This window comes from Dromiciops gliroides, chromosome 2 (genome assembly GCF_019393635.1).
Source record: "Dromiciops gliroides isolate mDroGli1 chromosome 2, mDroGli1.pri, whole genome shotgun sequence".
In the NCBI taxonomy this organism is placed as follows: Eukaryota; Metazoa; Chordata; class Mammalia; order Microbiotheria; family Microbiotheriidae; genus Dromiciops; species Dromiciops gliroides.
In genome coordinates, this window is record NC_057862.1 from 228729820 (window position 1) to 228753220 (window position 23401).

General features: G+C 37.2%; 1 protein-coding gene across 1 annotated transcript in view; it reads left to right on the plus strand.

The window, feature by feature from the left end:
- CEP128 (centrosomal protein 128) overlaps window positions 1-23401 on the plus strand; it is a 235161-nt gene that overhangs the window by 169390 nt on the left and 42370 nt on the right. The window contains exons 15-16 of the mRNA XM_043986021.1: window positions 1195-1845; window positions 4671-4835. Of these exons, the coding sequence (XP_043841956.1) occupies window positions 1195-1845; window positions 4671-4835 (816 nt within the window). The remainder of the gene's footprint in view (window positions 1-1194; window positions 1846-4670; window positions 4836-23401) is intronic.

A 23401-nucleotide genomic window follows, 5' to 3' on the forward strand; every position in this document is an offset into this window, starting at 1 on the left:
GGTAAGAAGCAAAACAGACATTTGAGGACAGACAGGATAAAAAAAGAGAGGGAAAAACGCAGTAATCATAACTCTGAATGTGAATGGAATGAGCTCACTCATAAAATGGAAATGGATAGCAGAATGGATTAGAAACCAGAATTCAACAATATATTATTTATAAAAAACACACTTGAAACAGAAAGACATACACAGAATTAAAATTAAGAGCTGGAACAGAATCTATTATGTTTCAAGTGAACTATAAAAAGTCAGCAGTAGCAATCATGATCTCAAACAAGGCAAAAGCAAAAATGGAACTAATTAAGAGAAATGGTCAAGGAAACTACATTTTGCCTGAAGATACCAGAGATAATGAAGTAATGTTAAAATTATTTGTAGCTAATTTCTCTGATAAAAGCATTATTTCTCAAATACAGATAGTTATTGCTCTAGACTTTTCATAAATATTTATAAAAATATTTTTAGCAGCCCTTATTGTGGATGCCCATCAATTGCGGAATCGCTGTACAAGTTGTGGTATACAGATGTAATGGAATATTATTGTGCTATAAAAAATGACTAGCAGGCATATTTCTGATAAACCTGGAAAGACTTACATGAACTGATGCAAAGTGAAGTGAGCAGAACCTGGAGAAAATTTGGAATGCAACATTTAAAAAATGAATGTTAAAATTGTCTTTATATGTAATTTTAAAAAATACTATTTAAAAAAGTTAAAAAAGAAAAAAATGGTGCTTTCTACTGATTTTAAAATAGCTTTTAAAATGTTGAAAATGAACTAGAAATCTAATTTATCAGAGAATTATGGAAAATTTTAGAGAGGTAAACTTTAACTCAACTGCTGAAAATTTTCACAAAACCCAAATTAATAAGGTTCTCATTAAAGAGATTTGTTTGATTGTTTGCTCAGTGAATCTGATTCATGTAATTTTTTCAGTCTCTATGGCCACTAGTGTCAGACTGTGGCTAAAGCTATTAATTATACATTTCTTCTCTCATTTTTATCAAAAATTCTTCCATCAGTAATTACTAATCATAAAAATTTGAGGAGAGGGTAAGAAGCCTAAAGCATTTTTTATAAGTGAATATTCATTACTCTGGGAATAAATTTAATTTTGTGGTAAAACAGAGCCTATATGGAAATTTTAAAAACCAATTTGGTAATATTTTTCATTGTTTTCAATTTCCTAGATGCTGAAAGAAAAAGATGACTTGAAGGGTCAGCTTCACTTAGCTTCATGCCGGATTGAAAATCTTCGACAGGAGCTGAATGACATCATAACCAAGCGTGCTACTCAGGAAGAGGAGCTTCATTGTAAGGAGAGGAAACTTAGTGAAACAAAGTGTCGGCAAATAGACCTGGAGCAGGAAGTCAGGACCCTCAGAGATACTGTACATCAATTGGAAAATGAATTGCAAAAGCACAGTAGGGTGCATAACCAGATCACCAATGAAAAAGAGCACCTAGAGAAGGAAATTGCTGATATAAAAATTTTCCGAGAAAAAGACAAGGAAAAACTTTTTGAGTTCCAAGAGACCATCAAGGACCTCAGTTCATCACGAGCAGAGCTTGTTAACAAAGTGGCTGAAGAAGAGCGGGCTAAGAAGGAGGCCCTTAAGAGCCTTTCTGATCTCAAGAAAATGGAGGGATCTAACCAGGAGGAGACAAGTACAGTAATCAGGCAGTTAAAACTAGAAAGAGATGTTCACCAGAGAGAGCTGGAGGATCTCCGGACAGAATTACAGAACATGAAAGCCAAGCATGATCGCAACCTCCAAGAGCTGAAGCTTCAATTTAAACAAGAACAGAGTGAAGTTGAGAACCACATTAGATCCTTAAAGGTACTGGTACAGAATTAGTGTGATTCTAATTTGATTGTTTTTTCTAGTAGGTCATGAAGTTGATAAAGTGTAAACTTTTAGATCATTCTCTATTCCAGACACTGAAGAAAAGATAAAACTAACAGTGAAGAGGGCTTATTCCGATCTTTTCGGCTAGAGTTGAAATGGGTTATAGCAGTCACTAAGGAACACCTTCTGCAGAATATAGAAACGCTTAAAAAGGATCTTTAGCTATTTCAGGAGTTTAGGAAAGGTAGAGGTGTCAGTAAGAGGTGGAACCTGAAATGTATTCTTATTCAACATTTATGGCTTCTTAAATGAAAAATGTCAAAGACTTCTCAAGTTCATAGCCTCTATATCAATATTCCTTATTAATGTAACCATAAGAAAAACCTATCGGCTTTTGTGGAAGAGAGAACCAGCACAAGCTCATTTTGAGTTTTATCTTTCAAAATGTTGCTGGGTAAATGCTTTATTGTGAGATTGTCATATCTCATTGATGTAAATATTTGCAAAGAATGATAATAATAGTATCATTGACATGTTGGAGAACCATTTCAAAACATGAATCTCATTAGGGTTATTAATCTGTAATAGTTACATTTTTATTGCTCTTTTCATTGTAAAGCCTTTTTAAAATTAATAATTCTCTGAAATGCAATGACTACTATGTATTTTGTATACAATACATGTTTAAATATAAACAAAAGCCAAGAAACAGTTTGTCATATCCCACAATTATGTGTGATTCAAGAGGAAGATGTCTTATAAATATGGAATTGAATCAGTTTGGAAAGAAGAAAAGTTGTACAACCAACATGGATGTTTATGGGGAGGTAGAAACTCTGAAAAGCTCTATTAATTCTGAATTCCAACTTGCATTTGAGTCAGATCTGTTACCTATTATGTCCAATCTGGAGAGTTCACTATAATATAAATATGTTAAAATAAACATAAAATCTCCCAAGCTAGATCTTTGAAGCAAGAGTCTCATAAAATTAAGAACTGTTATTTAAAATTAATTTTTCAAACCCAGAGAATTTGATCCTGACTTTGTAATCTGCTTGATAACTTAGTATTTCTTTCTGTAGAATAGGAAAATTACTTGTCACCTCCCTCCATGAGATGTTATGAATTCATGTGGAATGAAAGGACAGTAAAATACTTGGAATTTCAAATAGTAGAGAAATTATCCTCATGGAAAGCATTGTAATTTGAAAGTGGTCTGTGTACCTTCCATGAGCTTCTTAAGGGTTTTAAAATGGAAAGACTGAGACTTGAAGGCCTGGTACATCTAGTCCAGAATACATAACTGAACCAGTGTGAGAATTGAAAATTGAACCAGAGTGAGCATTTCCAGCTTTTTCTTTTAACATTCATGCGATGTCTGTTTCTTCTGAGAAGTAACTACTCTTTCCCACCCATCACCATTTTTTATTTATGAAAATAATGGGAAAGGACTAGAAAGCATAGATACTGTGGGAGATTTATATACTGACAAGCAAAAGGCCTTTGGGTAGGAAACTATATATAGGGTTTGTTTCTTTGAATCTTTACATTTGTTTTGGGGATATCCCCATGTTGCATTTTCATTGTAATTACTAGAAAATGGGTATTTGTTTGGTCTTACAAATTGTGATGTACTTAATCTTTATCTTAACAGATTGAAAACATTTTTTCCATCCAATTTAGTATCACCATTCTCATTCTTTGATGTTTTTAAGCCTCAGAGAAATGCTCTTCATCCAGTTAATTTAAATTTAATCGAAAATCAGACAGGATGCAGTCATGACTTGTCTCTTGCCTTTACTAAAACTGGTGCCTTATCATGGCATAGAGGTGACACTCGGGGTTTGTGAAGTCTTTGGTAGCATGGGAAACATAGAAGGTTTTAATTTATGTTAGTGGAAGGAGCACTGATATTGATGAAGTCATGGACCCTTGAAGTATTGAAGTACAGTATCAGTCACTGCTTCTAATTATATATCTTACACAAATTAATTGGTGTAATTAAAGATATAGCATCATATTATACTGAAACTTCTTAGAGGACTTATAAGAAGGAAGAACATGGTAATGATATTGGATTCTTTTTTGCTGATAAGAGACATGTTATTTGTGTTTATTTATCCATTTATTTATCTATTTATTTAGTCATTCATTCATTCATTCATTTGTTTGTTTATTTTTGCAGGGCAATAAGGGTTAAGTGACTTGCCCAAGGTCACACAGCTAGTAAGTGTCAAATGTCTGAGGCTGGATCTGAACTTAGATCTTCCTGAATCCAGGGCCGGTGCTTTATCCATTGTGCCACCTAGCTGCCCTTTGTGTTTATTTTATTTTTAAAAAAATTTTCTTGAGTCACAAAGATTATACCCAAAGTTTCAAAGCTACTAAGTGTCAGAGATAAGACATGAACCCCAGGTCTTCTTGTTTTAATGCACTTTCTACCCCACCATATTATCTTTTACTCTGTAAATAACTAACTGTAACTTACTCTGTAAGAAATAACTAAAGGACTTTAGCATCCTTTTTCATTGGTATAGAGCTTTTTAAAATATGATTTCTGCATATGCTTTAACATTGACTTACATAGGGGCAGCCAGGTGGTCCAGCAGATAGAGCAGTGTCCCTGGAGTCAGGAGGACCTGAATTCAATTCTAGTCTCAGACACTTGACACATATCAGCTGTGTGACCCTGGGCAAGTCACTTAACCCTCATTGCCTCAAAAACAAAGAAACAAAACACACGAAACATTGACTTGCATTATTTTAAAATAATTTCCCTGTTGACAGTGGTCTTCATCTTATCCTCCTTTCATCAGGCAGAAAGCTTGGAAGACAAGAATATGGCTAAAATTCATTGTTGGCAGCTGGAGAAAGTGAAGATTCAATGTGAAAAGCTGGCAGAAGAATTAGCCCACCAAGAGGATGAGAACTCAAAACTCAAGCGAAAATATCATCTTGTGAAACAGCAATTGGAAGATAAGGTAAAGAGAAGTCTGTATTCTACTTTTCAAAACTAAGTTGCCTTTCTTTTTCTTTGGTACAGATGGTAAAATAAATGATTGAGTTCTTAAGAAAAATAGTTGTGGGACCAGAGCAGATAGGTTTTATTGGACTTTATGATTTTGTACCTTTTAGCCACCAGTCAGGCTTCTTTTAGAGCCTTCAATTTTAAATTTCTATTATCTCTTGAAATATTTTTGTAGACATGACAAAGCCTTGTTGAGTGAGATTCCATTACTGAGTCAGGTACTCTGAGTAAATGCTGTAATGTAACTATGCATATATCTAACTATATATTCAATGTAACATAATAAATCTATAAATGTATATTGAGTGTACCATCTTCCTTAGGCATTGTGGAAAATATAAGCCTTGATTTTTGCCTTCATGGAATTTATAATCAAGTTGGGGCAATGAGAGATGTGAAAAATTCACTTAACAACATAAGGCAATAAATACATGATAAATGCATCATAAATTGTATCGACAGCTATAGGGTTTTAGTGCAAAAATGGAACCCTATGTTTTACTGTGTTCAAACTTCATAGAAGGCATCTATTTTAATATTTGACTCATGTTTTTCTGTTTTTAACATCATCCTATATGTGCTCCTAATCCAACAATCCATCATTAAAATAAAGGAAATGCAATAAGGCATTGGGTTCATGTTTTAAAGATAGCACCTTTTTAGAACTCATTATAATAGAATACTTCTGTTATTGTGGCAATAACGCTAACTTTCCTGACTTTTCTCGTAATTAAAATGCTAGCCAAAAGATTTTGTTTGCTTTTTTTCCATACCGTTTCCTTGTTTGTTTTAAAGAGAAGAATTTGTTATGTGTACCTTAACATTGCAGAAATAAATGTTTTATCACTCTTTTATCACAGATTTCCATTTTTGACATTACAGATATATTCCTTTTTATACACTTTTATAGCTGGGAGTTTTCTTGTCAGCCCAGGGTTTTAAGAGTTAAGGATTTGTCAGAAACCTTTTGGAGGCTATCAAATCTATATGGTCTGCTCTTGATTATCTTTGTAAGGAGCAATAGGGTAACATCTAGAATCATAATCAGGAGATATTCTAAAAATTATTTGTATCTGGGATATTATAGGTATATGTTCATATGTATATATATCTGCATGCATATAATCTAGGATGAAATTTTATATGTCTAGGATTAAATATAATATATATCTTTATATTTGAAAATAAAATGTCATGTAGATATACTGTATATACTTTTAAAAAACAGATTTAGCTTTGTAACTATATTTTTTTACTCTAACATTAATTAGGTTATATTCTATGAAAACAGCCTGACTGAATAGTCAATCAGTGATAATTAACTGACTGCTTATTAGTTGTTCAACATTATACTAGGTACTTACTAAAAGAAACCTATACTGAGCTGCAGGAGGAAGCCAAAGATACTAATAATTTAATCATCTGTTACATGTAGTTCTCAATGGGGGTGAGCATAGACTCAGCATTTATTCAGATTAAACACTTATGTGCCAAGCACTGTGCCAAGTGCTGAGGATACAAGGAAAAAGTGAAAACAGGCCCTGACTTCAAGGTCCTTATATTCTATTGGAAGTTAGATTTTGTGTGTAGGTGCATATATGTATACATGCATGTATATATTTATGTATACATATAAGTACACATATGTTTATACACACTAAGTATGTATAAAGTAGATATAAGGTAACTGTAAAAGATATAGCTTGTCTAGAAAAGTCCCTTTAAAGAAGGTTCCACTGCATATGTCTGGAAGAAAGTCTGGCATTGGAAAATTCAGAGGTATGTCGAGGAAGCCTTCCAGGAATGGGGGATAGCCTGTTAAAAGGTATTCTGATGGAGAATTGAGCTTTCAGATGAAGAGTAACAAGTAATCCAGTATTGCTATCTTTTAAAGGGAGTAATGGGCAAGGTAATTGTAGAGATGGGAAAGATCACATCCAAGGATTGTAGAATTCAAGCTGGAAGTAACTCTAGATGCTGTCATTTTGTGGTTGAGGAAATGGAGGCAAAAAGGTTAAATGGACCTCTCTGTGCATTTTATGTATTTAAAACCACGATCCTGAAGAGGGGTCTTTGGGCTTGTCCAGACTGCCAAGGTGATTCATGACACAAAAAAAGGTGAAGAAAACTTGCTTTAGTGGCAGTGTCCAGGATGGATTGGAGTAGAGACTAAATAAGAGGCTTTGGCAGGGAGAACTGATGACGGCCTGAACTAAGGTGGTGATTGTGTGACAGGAAGAAGGGGATGCATGTGAAAGACATGCTGACAGACAGGACAAGCTTAGATGTGTGATTGGATAATTGGGTGAGGGAGAGTCAGGAGTCAGTAATGGCATTGAATTTGTGAGCCTGGATCACTAGAAGGATGGTGGTTTCCTCAATTAATAGGGAAGTTTAAAAGAGTGAATTGGGGAAAAGATAACTAATTCTGTTTTGAACTTGCTGAGTTTGAGATGACTCTAGGATATCCAGTCTAAAATATCTCTAGGATATCCAGTTTAAAATATCTAGATCTTGATGATGTATAAACCTGGGAATAGTCTTACTCAGATATAATCATTGAACCCACAGAAACTGATGAGATCACTAATTGAGAGAGTAAGAGAGAGGAAAAAGGGAGTCTGGAACAAAGTCTTGGATTTACACACCTACATTTAGTGAGAGAGACATGGATAAAGATTCAGGAAAAGTGACTGAGTAGAAGGTGTCAGCTAAGTAGGAGGAAAAAACAACAGAACAGTGTGTTGAAAATAGATAAAGAATAGGAATTATTCCAGAAGAGGTGATCACATCCAGTGTCAGATGACACAGAGAGGTCAAGAAGGATGAGAACTGAGAAAAAACCTTTAGATTTAGTAAGAGATAATTGGTAATTTGTAGAGAGCACTTTCAGTTAAATCATCAAGATATTTATACAGCGAGGTAGAGCAGTAGATTTAACATGGGCTTGGAGTTAGGAAGACCTGAATTCTAATGCTTTCTCAGATATTTACTAGCTGTGTGACTCTGGGTAAGTCATTTAATCTCTTAACCTTAGCTTCTGCATCTGTAAGTTAGGGAAGATAAAAATACCATATAAAAAGCACTGTTATTATTATCATTATTATCAATAATAATCCATATTTCATGAGATTGAGAAGATGGCTAGAAGAGAAGATGTAAGAGTACTAAAGGTAGTCAAGTATTTCCTAGAGGTTGGTTGAGAAGTCTTAGCTAGTAGAGATAGCAGATACTAGAGAATTTTTTCTAAGATTTCTAAGGATGGGGAAACTTGTTGGTGGCAGACAGCATAGAAGGAGCCTTCTTTCCTCCTTCCATTCCTCTTTTCTTATCTCCTCCTCTCTTTCATCTGGCCTCCCTCCCTCCCTCCTCTGTCTCTCGCTCCCTTTCTTCCTTCCTTCCAGTTATCTTGGCCAGGCTGAAAGTACTGTGTCTGCTCATGGGTCCAATTCCACTGGTGAGCAGCATGGAAGCTTTGACTTGATCAGTGTATGAATTGGGCTGGTTCATACCTTTTTAGACTGCCTGGTGCCCTTTACCTCTTAGACCCCATCACATGGACTCCCCATATTAGTACCAGACTTAGTATGGATGTATCATTCCTGGCCTCACACATTTTTCTGTTTACCTTTTTATGCTTCTCTAGTGTCTTGTATTTGAAAGTTAAATTTTCTGTTCAGTTCAGGTCTTTTCATCACAAATGCCTGAAATTCCTCTTTTTCATTGAAGCCCCATATTTTCCTCTAAAAGATTATACACAGTTTTGCTGGGTACGTGATTCTTGGCTGTAGTCCCAGTTCCTTTGCCCTCTGGAATATCATATTCCATGCCCTCCAGCCCTTCAATGTAGATGCCGCTAGATCTTGTTTTATCTTTACTGTAGCTCCACAGTATTTGAATTCCTTTTTTCTGGCTGCTTGCAATATTTTCTCTTTGACCTGGGAGCTCTGGAATTTGGCTATAATATTCCTGGAGATTTTCCTTTTGGGATCTCTTTTAGGAGATGATCTGTGGATTCTTTCAATTTCTATTTTACCTTCTGCTTCTAGAATATCAGGGCAATTTTCCCTGACAATCTCCTAGAAGATGTTGTCTAAACTCTTATTTTGATCATGGTTTTCAGGTAGTCTAATGATTTTCAAATTAACTTTCCTGGATCTATTTTCCAGGTCAGCTGTTTTTCTAAGGAGATATTTCATATTGCCCTCTTTTTTATGCATTTGGATTTGCTTTATTGTGTCTTGGTTTCTCATAAAGTCACTAGCTTCCATTTGTTCAATCCTAATTCTTAGGCAATAATTTTCTTCAGAGAGCTTTTGTATCTCCTTTTTCATTTGACTTTTAAAGCTGTTGACTTTTTTCTCATGATTCTCCTGCATTGCTCTCATTTCTCTTTCCATTCTTTCCTCCACCTCTCTAAATATTCCTTCTCTCTCTCCTATTTTCTCTTCAAAGTCCCTTTTGAGCACTTCCATGGCCTGAGACCAATTCATACTTTTCTTGGAAGCTTTAGATGTGGGGGCCCTGAGGTTGTTATCCTCTTCTGAGGGTGCACCTCGATCTTCCTTGTTGCTAAAGAAACTTTCAATAATTCTCAACTTTCTTTGCTTGCTCATCTTGTTGTCTTTGACTTGACTTTTAACTCCTGCTTACAGTGGGGCCCTACTTCCAAGCTACACTGTCCCAAGTTTCAGAGGGTCCCAGGTGTTTTGGTTTGAGGGAGGGCAGGTTTTTCTCTCACCTGGCCTATTCTCTCGTCCAAAGATAACCTCAAGCCAACTTGCTGTTTAACCAGCCAGCAGAAATTTGTGTGCTGTGGTGGTTCTTAGCTCCAACGAGCCTGTGCCCCTCCGCCACCTGGGCCTCTCGCAGCTCAAGATTTCTTCCTGGTTCCCTGCTGGGGTGGGATAGCCAAATTCCTCCTTAGGTGCCGCAGACACCCCTGTATTCCCCCCACCCCTGCCCTGCTCAGTCATTCAGCCCTCTCACCCAACTATAAGCTTAGTTCCAGAAGATGTTGGTTCTGCAGCTGATTCAGAGGCTACGGGTAAGTTCCTCTGGAGCAGCGTGCTTGGAGTCTGTGTCAGCGGGATTGTGGGGTTAGACTCTTCTTGCAGTCCAACACAGCCCTCTTTAATCTTTCTTTAGCTGGAAAATAATCTCAGCCCATCTTTTTGTGAGTTTTGCTGCTCCAGGGGTTGTTTAAGTGCTGTTTTGGGGGTAATTGTGTCAGGAGCTCTGTGTGTTTAATGTCTTTTCTCTGCCATCTTGGCCCCACCCCCAGAAGTTGTAGGTGTTGCTTCATACATTTTCTAAGAGAAATATTTTCCTGGCCACTTCTCTATGCATGTCTTCTCCCCTAGAATGTTAGGTTCTTGATGGCAGAGGCTGCCTTTGCTTTTGTATTTGAATTTTTCGGTTTTCTAGTTTCTAGTACTTGGCACATGGTAAAAAATAAATACATTTTCACTTATTCCTTCATTCATTCACTTGTTAGGTCATACAACTGAAACATGATGAGAATTTACATAATTCAGTGATCACTAAGAAGCAGCAGGGGATCACTGAGAACTCCTACTTCTCCATTATTGGAGGATTCATGAAGAAGTCATATGCTTCCCCCTCAGTGAGATTGTGGCAGTGATTCCTGTCAGGTATAGATTAGACCACACTATCTCAGAGGTCTCTTTCAACTTTGAAATCCAAGGCTCCTCAACAATAAGAACTCGTGAAGTCAATTTTTAGTTATTTTTTTTTGTAATATTTGTTGTAAAAGAAGTACAAAGGATTTCAATTCAAAGAATATTTAGATAATATGTTCTATTCCAAAAGAAGGGAGGGAGAGAGTCTCATGGATAAGTTTTATTTGTAATTCTGCCCTTAAGCAGTTTTTTTGTAAGCTAGTGATGTCTAATTAACATAGTAAAATTCATGGATTTTCAAGAAATAGACGTTTCTTTATGTAGCTAAAAAAAAATCCCTCCTCATTGTTGCTATCTTGCTCTATTATGTTTGATGGTATTCTTCATTTTTGAATTTTATTTCGCATCATGATCCACCTTCGGATTTGCAAACGGAAAGAAATGTTAAATCCTCATCAGAATTCCATTGGGCATCAGCAAAAGTCTGAATCCATGGTGTGAGATCCTTGTTAAGGAATATATGTACACATGTTACTTCCCTATTCAGAAGTGATATTTGGGAACAAAATGTATTTTTCTTACATCTGAGTTTTTGCTTTGTCATAGGCTGTTTTTCAGTTTATCTCAACAAAAAGAACAAGTATTATGCATCCTACAGAATTTTCCCATTATGAGTTTATGATTTTTATTGTTCACTGTTTAATGGGAGAAACTCACAAAATGATACTGAGGTTTTTCCTCATCATTAGAAATTTATTCAGCTCTTATTTCTTAGCTGGATCTTTTCATTTACTTCAGACAATGTTATTCTCATATTCATATTTTGACTCTATCAGAGGGAGCTCCTTTAAAGACTCATAATACAAATTTTTCTGCCAAAAGAATTAGGTCATTTAGTATATTTGGGTTTTGATTTGAAGTGAGAATGTCAGGTTTGAGCCTCTCAACCACTTACTTGCTATCTGACCATTTTCAAGTCATTTCATCTCTCTGAGTCTTAGTTTTCTCATCTGTAACAATGGGATCATAACACTTGCTCTATCTATCCTAATAAGGTTATTGTGAGGAAAGTGCTTTGCCAACTGTAAAGTGCTATGTGACTTGCTATCATCATAAAGGATCCTTTGTAAATTAATTTTCTTTAGCATACTTTTAAAAATTTTTAATTTTTTCTCAAGTGACTGTAGTTCATGTAAAATGCCACCAAAAATAGTATCCTAGATTTGTGGTTTTTAATAGTATTGTTAGTTAATAAAAATAATGTTGAACTATAAATCTTGTCATTTATTTACATATTTTGGCATATCTTTTACAAAATGCAAATTGTGTGCCACATTGGTATATTTAGATAAAATAAGACAAATTAGAACTCAGAAGTAAAGAAACTAATAAATACTTTTGAGAGCTTTGTTTTAAATGTGGCCCTACATTTGAAAGATTTCTGTTATTTTAAGTGGGTGGGAAAAACACACTGATTTGACTTTTTAGTCTCATTTGAAAATCAAAAGTTTTTGATTGAATCATTTGCTCAAATGGGGATATCCATGTATAGTGGCCAAAGCTTTAAAAGAATGAGCTGGAAAAGGAAAAAAAAAAGAGAGGGAAGGTAATACCATGCATTCATTCTGTTCATACCTTGGTTGTGCATATTACCTCATATTAGTCCAGAGGTTACTTGGGAACCATATTTTCCCCTTTTGCCGGAATCTCACTAAAATGTGAACCTTATCTGGTATGTGGTAATTTCCTTTTGATTTCTTATTATCAAAAAATGGGGGAAGCTAGTTGGCTCAGTGGATAGAGCACCAGCCCTGGAGTCAGGAGGACCTGAATTCAAATCCAGCCTCAGACACTTAACACTTACTAGCTGTGTGACCCTGGGCAAGTCACTTAACCCCAATTGCCCCTCAAAAAAAAAAAATGAAAAACTTGGGGGCAGCTAGGTAGCACAGTGGATTGAGCACCAGCCCTGGAGTCAGGAGTACCTGAGTTCAAATCTGGCCTCAGACACTTGACACTTACTTAACCTGGGCAAGTCACTTAACCCTGATTGTCTTGCCCCTCTCTACCCCTCCCCCAAATATTTCAAACAAGCTAATTTGTGCATTTTTTAATTGTATCATTTATAAGAAAGGCATTGTGGGGGCAGCTAGGTGGTGCAGTGGATAAAGCACCAGCCCTGGATTCAGGAGTACCTGGGTTCAAATCTGGCCTCAGATACTTGACACTTACTAGCTGTGTGACCCTGGGCAAGTCACTTAATCCTCATTGCCCTGCCCCCCATTATATATTGGGGGGTGTGGGGCATTGAAAGGCATTGTGATATATGTGGAATAGAGGGTTGAACCTTCATTCAGGAAGACCTGGGTTTAAGTCTTGCTTTCAACATATACTATGTGACCATAGACAAAATAATCTCTTACTTTACAAGTTAATTCTTTTTTTTTTCTTAGTGAGGCAATTGGGGTTAAGTGCCCAGGGTCACAGAGCTAGTAAGTGTTAAGTGTCTGAGGCCAGATTTGAACTCAGGTACTCCTGAATCCAGGGCTGGTGCTCTATCCACTGCGCCACCTAGCTGCCCCATACAAGTTAATTCTTTAAAGGTATAAATTACATTTTGCCCACCAGCCCTGAGAAAAATGTGACCAAGAACAAAACACTATGAAGCAGGGTCCATCCTTAGGTCCTGCTTCTCATATAGCATACCACCTTCAGGTGACCCAAAGGAAATCTCTAAGAAATTCCCCTTAAGGTGGTTCACACCTAGTCCAGTCTTAATCAATCTTGGATCTCTCTTACCCTAGGGCACGAAAGTAATTTGTCTCCTCCTTCCACCTTCTCTGCCCTAACTTGAAATCCTTTTCCAACAGGCCACATAATCATCTCCTCCCATGGCCTATGCGCCTCCCACCCAGGGAGTGAAAATGAAATCAACATGAGATCTGGGAGCAGAAGCACAGTTTCCTTTTCTTAGGGGTATAATGAAGTTGATCACCCGAGCCCCTTGGGATGTTTCTTATTGGCCATGTTTGGAACTCAGTGCTAAAGGATTTGGTGCTTTAAAGGTGACAAGAAAGTCCCTTGTTCCCTGCGATGGTAGAAGGGGGAGTGGCATGCATCAAGAGGCTTTACCACTAAGCCAAGAAGAGCAAACCACACACTAAACTTCAAAGGGGAGAAGCAACTTCTGCTCTCAGTCTTTACTCTCCTCAGTCTGGAACATATGTCTTAGAACCTTCTCTCTGGAACCTTTCATGATGGTGATGGAGGTTGTTGAAACATGGCAGTGTGCCCATATGCTGCCTTAGCAAGTTGAAGCCCCTGGCTGGCTTTTTTGCTTTGTGTTTCTTTCCCTGAGCATAGGTGACCAAATAGTGATCCTGAGATGGATGTTACCAGCCTGAGAGGCAGCCTCATGAGGAGAGGTCAGGAACTATTCAGTCCCTCAGTGTCAGATGCACTGCAGGAGGTGCTCTCTGCTGTTAATGCAATGCTTCTCAGAGGAGATGATCAATAACAAAAGGATGAGCCCATGCCTTGTCTTGGCTTGCCAGACGACATGGACATTGAGAGAGTTGGTCCCATAGTGCAGAACCAAGGTGAAGGTGAAATATCAATGTGAACAACCCACTAAGTATCTCATATTTTAATGTTTTAAATATCTGATTCCCTGGAGAATATGATAGGAGTTATAGGTTATTTTGTCATATTTAAGTCTTTGTCTTTTTTGTCTTAAGTATTTCTTTTGAATGTATGGGAAAAGTGCTATTCTTAATCTAACCTACACTCTATATTGAGTGCCTTTTTACCTCATTTTGAAGATACCCTACAAACCTATTTTTTGAGTAGTTTCCCCTGGAACTCTAGGGTAGAAGCATAAGAGACAGAGAATGTGAGAAAAAGGACTTGACCACCTTTTTTTTTTTTTAACCAGTCTCCCAGATGGAGCCGAGGTCCTCAAACATGTGCCTAGAACCCCTTAATGGAGGAGGATTAGTGTCTTAGTTGCCCTGAGCCAGCAGTGGAATCTGCTGTTATGCTGAGAAGAACATGATGAGTTACTGCCTTAAATATAAAATATTCTCCTGTTTCTCTTTGAATGACAGTGATGGAAAGTTGGATGCTGCCCAAGTAAAAATTCCTTTCCCCCCTACCACTCTCATCTTCCTCATTCTTATTAACCCTTGCTCTGCCCTTTCTGCTTCTCTATGCTTTGCTGCCTTTGTCTTTTATCACATATTTTTCAACCCATCCTATTCTTTTTTTTTTTTTTACATTTTTTTTGGGCAGGACTGTAGGGGTTAAGTGACTTGCCCAGGGTATCAAGTGTCCGAGATCAGATTTGAACTCAGGTACTCTTGAATCCAAGGCTGGTGCTTTATCCACTGCGCCACCTAGCTGCCCCAACCCATCCTATTCTTAACAGACCTTTGGATTAGATCTCTTCCTCTTGTGCCCATTTGATATTATAATACCAGACTCTTTTTTTCCAGTACTGTCCCTACTTTGTCTCATCACTAACAGGCAGAATGAGAAGTGGGTCTATACTTTGCTCCTGTTACTTGCAAACCTACCCTTGCCACCACAACTACACAACCTTTCTTCCTTTATACTTCATTCCATTATGACATATCATCCAATTCAGTTCTTAGTGGCAATTATTTACCAGGCCCCTGTCATTTTACCTACTTTTTCAAGGAGAGTACTTGTCTCATAGTCTTCCTTTCTATCCTAACATGTTCCCATACCCTCAGACACCCTGGCTTACTGGTTGTAGCAATTTGATAAACATTTATTAAGCACTTATTGTGCATTAAATACCTCATTAGGCATACTAAGACAAAAATGAGGTAGACTCTGTTTAAATTCTTTTCTTTTGGAGGGGAAATATCATGTACGTAGAAAATAAAATAGATGTTCTGCATAACTACACATGTATGACTTATACTGAATTGCTTGATTTCATAGAGAGGGTTGAGGAGGGAGGGAGGAAGAAAATTTAGAACACTCATCTGAGTTGGCTCAAGGAGGAAATAACATATACACCCAATTGGGAGGAGTAATCTATCTAACCCTACAGGAATGTAGGAGGGGAAGAGGATAAGGAGGGAAGAGTGAAAGAAGGGAGGGCAGAGCAGGGGAGGGGACAGTCAGAAGCAAAACACTTTTGAGGAGGAATAGGGTAAAAGAAGATAGAAAATAGAGTAAATATCATGGGAAGGGAATAGGATGGTATGGTGTTAGCCTCAGCAGAAATAAGGATATCAGGAAGTTGGGAAGAAGATAAGAACAATGTAAAAGATAATAGATTCTGTTTGGGTTATACGAGTAAGTGATACCTATGGGACATTAGTTAGAGATGACCAAAAAATACACAGTTGGAGATATGGGAGGAGTCCAAGAGAGAGAATAACATAGCTATGTAGATACAGGAGCATAGAAGTGCATTAGGAACCTGTGGGAGCTAAGATAAGCAAGAGAAAACAGAGAGAAGGAAGGAAGGTCTAGGCCAGAACCTTATACTATACCCATGAAAAGAGGTATGACCAGGAAGATGATCCTTGGAAGGAGACAGGAGGAATGATTAGAGAATAGGAGAGCCAGCAGAGCAGTATCATGAAAATTTCTCTTTCTTGGAGAGGATGCCTCTTAAAAGGGGCTGATCACCTACTTTGACCATGACCTTTGACTATGACTCTCTAACGCAGACACACACAAGGGTTCTCCAACTCTTGATATCACCATCAGCAAGTGTTACATCTCCATAAGCCACAATGCTGACATTTCTCTGGCTGTAACCTCCTTGTGTCCTGTTCATCTTTCTTTATTTAGCATATAAACACCAGTATAGTTTACTGCAGCAGTTTAAAGAATGCTAGTCATCTAAGGAATAATCAGACATAGAATGAATGGGTTCTGTTTGTATTTGAGGTCACAGAGATTTGAAAAAGAAGGCCGAAGTAAATGTTTGGCAAAGGTAAAAACAACCCCCCACAAAACACCCTACTAAAGTAACTAAAAAGTATTTTATAAAATATGCTGTAAATAATAGCTAATATTTAAAAAACACTCCAGATTCTAATCAGATCCTCCTTAAAATTTCAGTTTAAAAAGGGCAGCATTTTAGCTTGCTAACTTTTAAGAAAGGTCCATCAGGTAGTGCAATTTTTTAATTGTTTAAATAAGTTACTTTCTTTTTTTTTTTTTTTTGCAGGGCAATGAGGGTTAAGTGACTTGCCCAGATTCACACAGGTAGAACATGTCAAATGTCTGCAATCAGATTTGAATTCAAGTATTCCTGAATCTAGGGCCAGTGCTTTATCTACTGCACCACCTAGCTGCCCCCTAATTGTTTAAATAAGATTGCTAACAAATGACAGGAAAAAAAATACTTGATTGGACAGTTTTATCAAGGGTAAGAATTGTTGTTCTAAAATTAATAAAAATTTCCCACTTTCCCATAGATGCTTAAGAACTTGCAAAGAAACACTAACTTTATGCAAGCATAATAATTTCAATAAAACCACAGTGTGTCCAGGATGATGTCTGTTCAGTGAAAGCTTATATGTTTCCTTTGAGATCTTAAGTGCTTCAGAAGCACCATTTTATTTTCAATATAAGGATTGAATTAAATGAAAACATTGCTCTACATACCTTAACAAAAACATAAAATAAAATAAAATAAGTGCACTCACACTACTGAATACATCATAACTTTACAAAGCTGCTACTTCTCCTTCACTGAAAACTAACTTGAAAAAAAGGTGACATTTCAATAGCTCCACACCCTCTTGCTCATTATATTAACTGAAGTAGTTTGGAGGCCAGATGTAGGGGAAGCATCAAAATAAAGTTAAAGGTCTGCAATAGGCCCCAAATAACATAATGCAAAATAATTTTTGAACCCTCCAATAGTATAGCTAGTTAAAAACTTGCACATATCATCAGAAAATTTTAGTGAAATTATTATAGCAAATAAAAGTAACTCACTTATAAACTTTAAATCCATAACACTACCTTAAAAAGGCAAATTATCTTGAATGAAATGTTGTGAAGGACCCATTTACCTAACTAACTGAAGAACATCCATAATACTTACATAACCATAGGTTACTCGGCTTCTAGGAAGATACACTATTAGTATACACATAGTATAAACTGCATTACTATTTATCTTTAGGGTAAAAGAGAGAGATGGCATATAGTATAGCCTGTGGGAAGCTTGAAACTGATCTAACATCAAAAATTAGACTCATACATTAAAAAATATCTTTATTATAAAGATTAAATGGCTTCATGCAATAGGTGAATGCTATTCACATCAGTAGTTTTTATTCAAGCCTATTATTTGAGATGTTGTTGTCATTTGTTCTTCATTCTTGAAAAGAACAATGACATCGGGATGATGTCATGATTTGCAGTGAATTGGATTTTAAATGAGGGAGGGCTGTGCAAGGTCACCAACCTCATTCTCTCCTCCAGTGCCATATGGGTCCTGTGGCAAGATATAGATCAGGAAGACTGGAGAGGACCCTGGATGTTTTAATGCAAACAGGGTTAAGTGACTTGCCCAGGGTCACACAGCTAGTAAGTGTCTGAGATCAGATTTGAACTCAGGGGCAGCTAGATGGCGCAGTGGATAGAGCACCGGCCCTGGAGTCAGGAGTACCTGAGTTCAAATCCGGCCTCAGACACTTAACACTTACTAGCTGTGTGACGCTTAACCCCAATTGCCTCACTTAAAAAAAAAAAAAAAAAGATTTGAACTCAGTTCCGCCCAACTTCAGGGCCAGTGCTCTGCCCACTGTACCACCCAGCTTCCCCCTTAAGAGATGTTAGGTCTTGTCAAAGATCAGCCTGTTAGTAATGAGAAAATGAACAATTATGTAAAGGGAAAAGCAACTGTAAAAGCCATCTTGCCCAGTTCCATATGTGTTGTTGTTTAATTGTTTTTTATTCATGTCTGATTCTTCGTGACCCTATTTGGGGTTTTCTGGGCAGAGATACTGGAGTGGTTTGCCATTTCCTTCTCCAGCTCATTTTACACATGAGGAAATTGAAGCAAACAGGGTTAAGTGACTTGCCCAGGGTCACACAGCTAGTGTCTGAAGTTGGATTTGAACTCAGGAAGAAGATTCTTCCTACTCCAAGCCTGGCATGCTATCCACTGTCCTACCTAGCTGTCCTCTGGTTCCATATACTGACATCTAAACTAAAGAAAACTGATAGGTATTCAAGAGTTTAGATCAATTTGTAAAACTGTTTACAAAATTAGTCTATGTATCTCTTGACCCTCTTATATTTCACTGGACATCTTCAGTTGCTTAGTGCATAAATAATATATACTCAAATTACTAGTGAAATCTCCTCCACTGATTCCATGCATGGTATTATGCTAGGCGGTTACTCAGTGCCTCAATTTACTCAAAAATAACATAATCACCCAAGATGTTTTTCCTTATTCACTCCTAACAAGGTTGCAAGAAATACATTTTAAAAATTATCTCTGCCTTTTTGAGAAATTCATCAACACAAAGCTAAGATTATTCCTAGAAACATTTAACCCTTGCTTATATACTTGAAGAACTCTACATCAATTATGGTTTTAAAAAAAATCAATTACATTTGAATCAATTGCTAGTTGCCCCCAATAATATATCTGGGAGTAAGAATCACATTATTTTGTTCATAACTGTCCTGGGCATGATACTCATTAGATTGTATTTTGATTGTTAAGATGTTATGTTCCCGGGGGCAGCTAGATGGCGCAGTGGTTAAAGCACCGACCCTGAATTCAGGAGTACCTGAGTTCAAATCCGGCCTCAGACACTTGACACTTACTAGCTGTGTGACCCTGGGCAAGTCACTTAATCCCCATTGCCTGCAAACCCCCCCCCCCCAAAAAAAAAAAAAAAAGATGTTATGTTCCCCAAATAGAATCCCTCTATGGGGACATCTAGGGTATGTAGTCCAGACTGGCAGGATGACAGAAAGGACTTCCTTCCTAGCATTCCTGGTGAAAAGGCTAGAATAGAATAGATATTTTGATATGCAAAAACAGAAGTCAAAGAAACATAAATGAATACACTTGCACAATTGGAAGGGACTATCATAGTAATGAGAGGCAACTAGGTGGCATAGTGGATAGAGTGCCAGGCCCAGAGTCAAGAACTCATCTTCCTGAGTTCAAATGTAGACTTAGACACTTACTAGCTGGGTGACCTTGGGCAAGTAACTTAACTGTGTTTGCCTTAGTTTCCTTATCTGGAAAATGAGCTGAAGAAGGAAATGGCAAACCACTCTAGTATTTTTGTCAAGAAAACCCCAAATGGGTTCACGAAGAGTAGGACACCACTGAAAAAAAACTGAACATATAGTAATGAAGTACCTCCATTCTAATGAGGGAGGGGAGGGAAACATGTTTCTCCTCAGACTACTAATGCCTTCAAATGGCATATAAAGAGGAAATAAGATAGTAGTTTGATCCAGTGGATAAAGCTATGGGCCTGGAGTTGGGGAGAGCTGAGTTCCAATATAGCCACAGACATTTACTAGCTGTGTGACCATGGGCAAGTCACCTAACCCCTGTTTGCTTCACTTTCCGGAACTCTAAAATGAGGGTGATAATAACACTTACTTCCCAGGGTAGTTGTGAAGCTCAAAATAAGATATTTGTAAAGAGCTTAGAACATTACCTGGCACACAGTAAATGCTATATAGATGCTAGTTGTTATTATTATTAATATTAATAAAAAAGAAAAGGAAAGGAAAAGGAACACATTAAGAAAGACAAGGAGAAAGGGGGAATTACTTATTATCTTAATTAAAATATTAGAAAAGAAGACTATACAAACATGAAGGAAAGAGTTTGGGGAAGGGGCTACATATGAATACCAATCTAATATAAACTGGTAAAGGAAAGTAGAACACATACACTGATTTGGAAGACTTAAGATTGTTGATTAATGAATACAATGATCAATCAGGAATCTGGAAGACTAACAATAAAACATAATTCTTAGCAGAGAAGTGGTGGTATTAAATACATTTTTATTAATGAAAACACAAGAATTTGTTTTGATCCATCTTATTTGTTATAAGGAGCAGCCTGGCAAGGGGGCGGGGAAAGGGGAAGGAGGTGGTGCAGCCTTGTGCATGGGAGAGATTGTGGGGTAGTGCTAGTGGTGCAAAAAAATGTGTCATTCAATATTAAAAATATTTGGAGAAGAGACTAGAAGTTCAGAAAGCAGACAGACAAGCACAGCAGTATCGGTACTATTAAGGTAAATTTTATATGTACTTAAAAAAAACCCCAATCTATACGTAACAAAGACTTGCAGTTTCTTATGGAAAAAGATGTGATTAATTAATTTTCCAACCATAAGAAATTACTGTCTATTTGACTATTCATGGGAATTTAAAGTAATCCCCATGGATGCTGAAGTCATGAAGCATGAGAAAGATTAGCAAGAATATTAGAGAAAAGGGGGCAGCTAGGTGGTGCAGTGAATAAAGCACAGGCCCTGGATTCAGGAGTACCTGAGTTCAAATCCAGCCTCATACACTTGACACTTACTAGCTGTGTGACCCTGGGCAAGTCACTTAACCCCCATTGCCCTGTGCAAAAAACAAAACAAACAAAAAAATAACAACAATGTTAGAGAGAAAAAGGAAAAAAGAATATTAGAGAAAAGAAGCAAAGAAAAAAAAGTCAAAGAAAGCAATGTAGTAAATTTCAAGAAATTATGTAATAGAATTTATGATAGATAGCTCTCTTTGTTTAGTATCTACCTTCCTGGCTTATTTAGCATTCAGTAAGACTAGAAACCATTTCAGATGTCAGTAGAGATGGAGAAGTGCAACAGGAGGACATGCTGGAGAAAAGAGTCCTTTGATCTTCAGTAATCCATGACCTATCTTCTAACTGTGCTTGATTAGAGAAATTGCAGCTGTAATAAGACATTACTCTGCGGACATTTATTATAGAGGGAAGCATTCCCATAAAACTTATTGAGATATAGCATGATATTGTTGATGAATTAATTTTAATAATAGTGACAATAGCTATCATTTATTACAACACTTTTAAGGTTTGTAAAGTACTTTATACATAGCTCACTTGATCTTCACAGCAGCAATTTTGGGAGGTAGGTCTTATTATTATCTCCATTTAATAGATGGGGAAACTGAGGCAAACAAGATAAGTGACTTGCTGAGGGCCACACAATTAGTAAGTGTCTGGAGCTGGATTTGAAGCCAAGGCCTTCCAAACTCTAGGTGCAGTGCTCTGTGATGTGCTGCTTAGATCCAAGGCATCAAGAAAAGGTTAAATTATGTCCACCATACTACTTAGTAGGGTAGAATAGCATCTAATTAATTAGACTTCCATAAAAATAGTTATTTTATCTAGATATCTTTAATGTCCAGAAATTCTGAGTCTCAGATCTGATTCCTGAGGTTAGGCTATACATGTATATTAAGTATCAGGGCAGCTGGGTGGCACAGTGTATAGAGTTTTGGGTCTGGAGTCAGGAAGACTCATCTTCCTGAGTACAAATTCAGCCTCAGACACTTTCTAGCTGGGTAACCCTGAGCAAGTTACTTCACTGTGTAAACTATAAAATGAGCTAGAGAAGAACATGGCAAACCACTCCAGTATCTTTGCCAAGATACTGGACCCCGAACAAGGTTACAAAGAGTCAAACACAACTGAAAAAACAACTAAACAATTTTGTCAGGTAGGTGGTGCAGTGGATAGAGCACCAGGCCTGGCAGGAAGACCTGAGTTCAAATCTGGCTTCAGACACTTACTAGCTGTGTGATCCTGGGAAAGTCACTTAACCCTGTTTGCTTCAGTTTCCTCAGCTATAAAATGAGCTGGAGAAAGAAATGACAAACTGCTCCAGTATCTTTGCCAAGAAAACCCCAAATGGGGTCATGAAGAGTCAGACATGACTGAAAGTGACTCAACAACAACAGCAACTACACAGTAATATTATGGATTATAACTGCAGAGCCCTGGATTCAGAGTATCAGACCTAGGTTTGAATTTTGATTTTGGATACTAGGTGTTTGATCTTAGGTAAGTCATTTAACCACTGTGAGCTTCAGACTCCTAATCTTTAAAGGAGGGATCATCATATAGACACTACTTCACAAAGTTGTCAGGAAAGTGTTTTGTTAACCTTAAAGCATGGTATGAATGTAAGTTTTATCATTCGTTATAATAAATCCTTGTACCTGTGTTCCATTTAAAGCTTTGGAGCAGACATTTTGGAAGTCTTCTTATTTCTTTGGCTTATCCAGTGGAGCAGTCATTTTCTTTGGACATTTGGTGACTGTCTTATTTGTTATAATATCCTGAAAATTCTGATCTCTTGTGTAAATGCAATGTATGCTTAGTAAGTGTTACTTGAGTGAAGAAACCTAGAAATAAACAAGTATAAAAATGCCACAGTAGTGAAATCCAAAGATGAATCAGTTCAAGCATTTCATCAAAACTGAAAAGAATTTGGTAGTTGGAAGAAGAATATAGTTGGAGTTGGATCTTAGTTAAGGAATAACTCAAAGTAACAGTAGTTGCTTGGCAATACAATCAGTGTTTTGACCCTAGCACCTAAACAGTTCTTGAAATGATTATTGTATTTGGCTTTTAGTTAGATATGAAGGCTTGGGGTATATGCTGTCGTGTAGGGCCAAAGGCCATTCTGTTGTCAGAACCCATAATGGTTGACCATTGTCAGCAGGCAGCAGGCCTTCCAAGCCAAAACATGATTACTGTTTGTGACAGGTAGCGATGCTGAGAGGAATGTAATCACCATGAAGTCTTGGCAGGTCAAAACATAGCCCTGCCAGATGGCACTTCATTTATGTCATT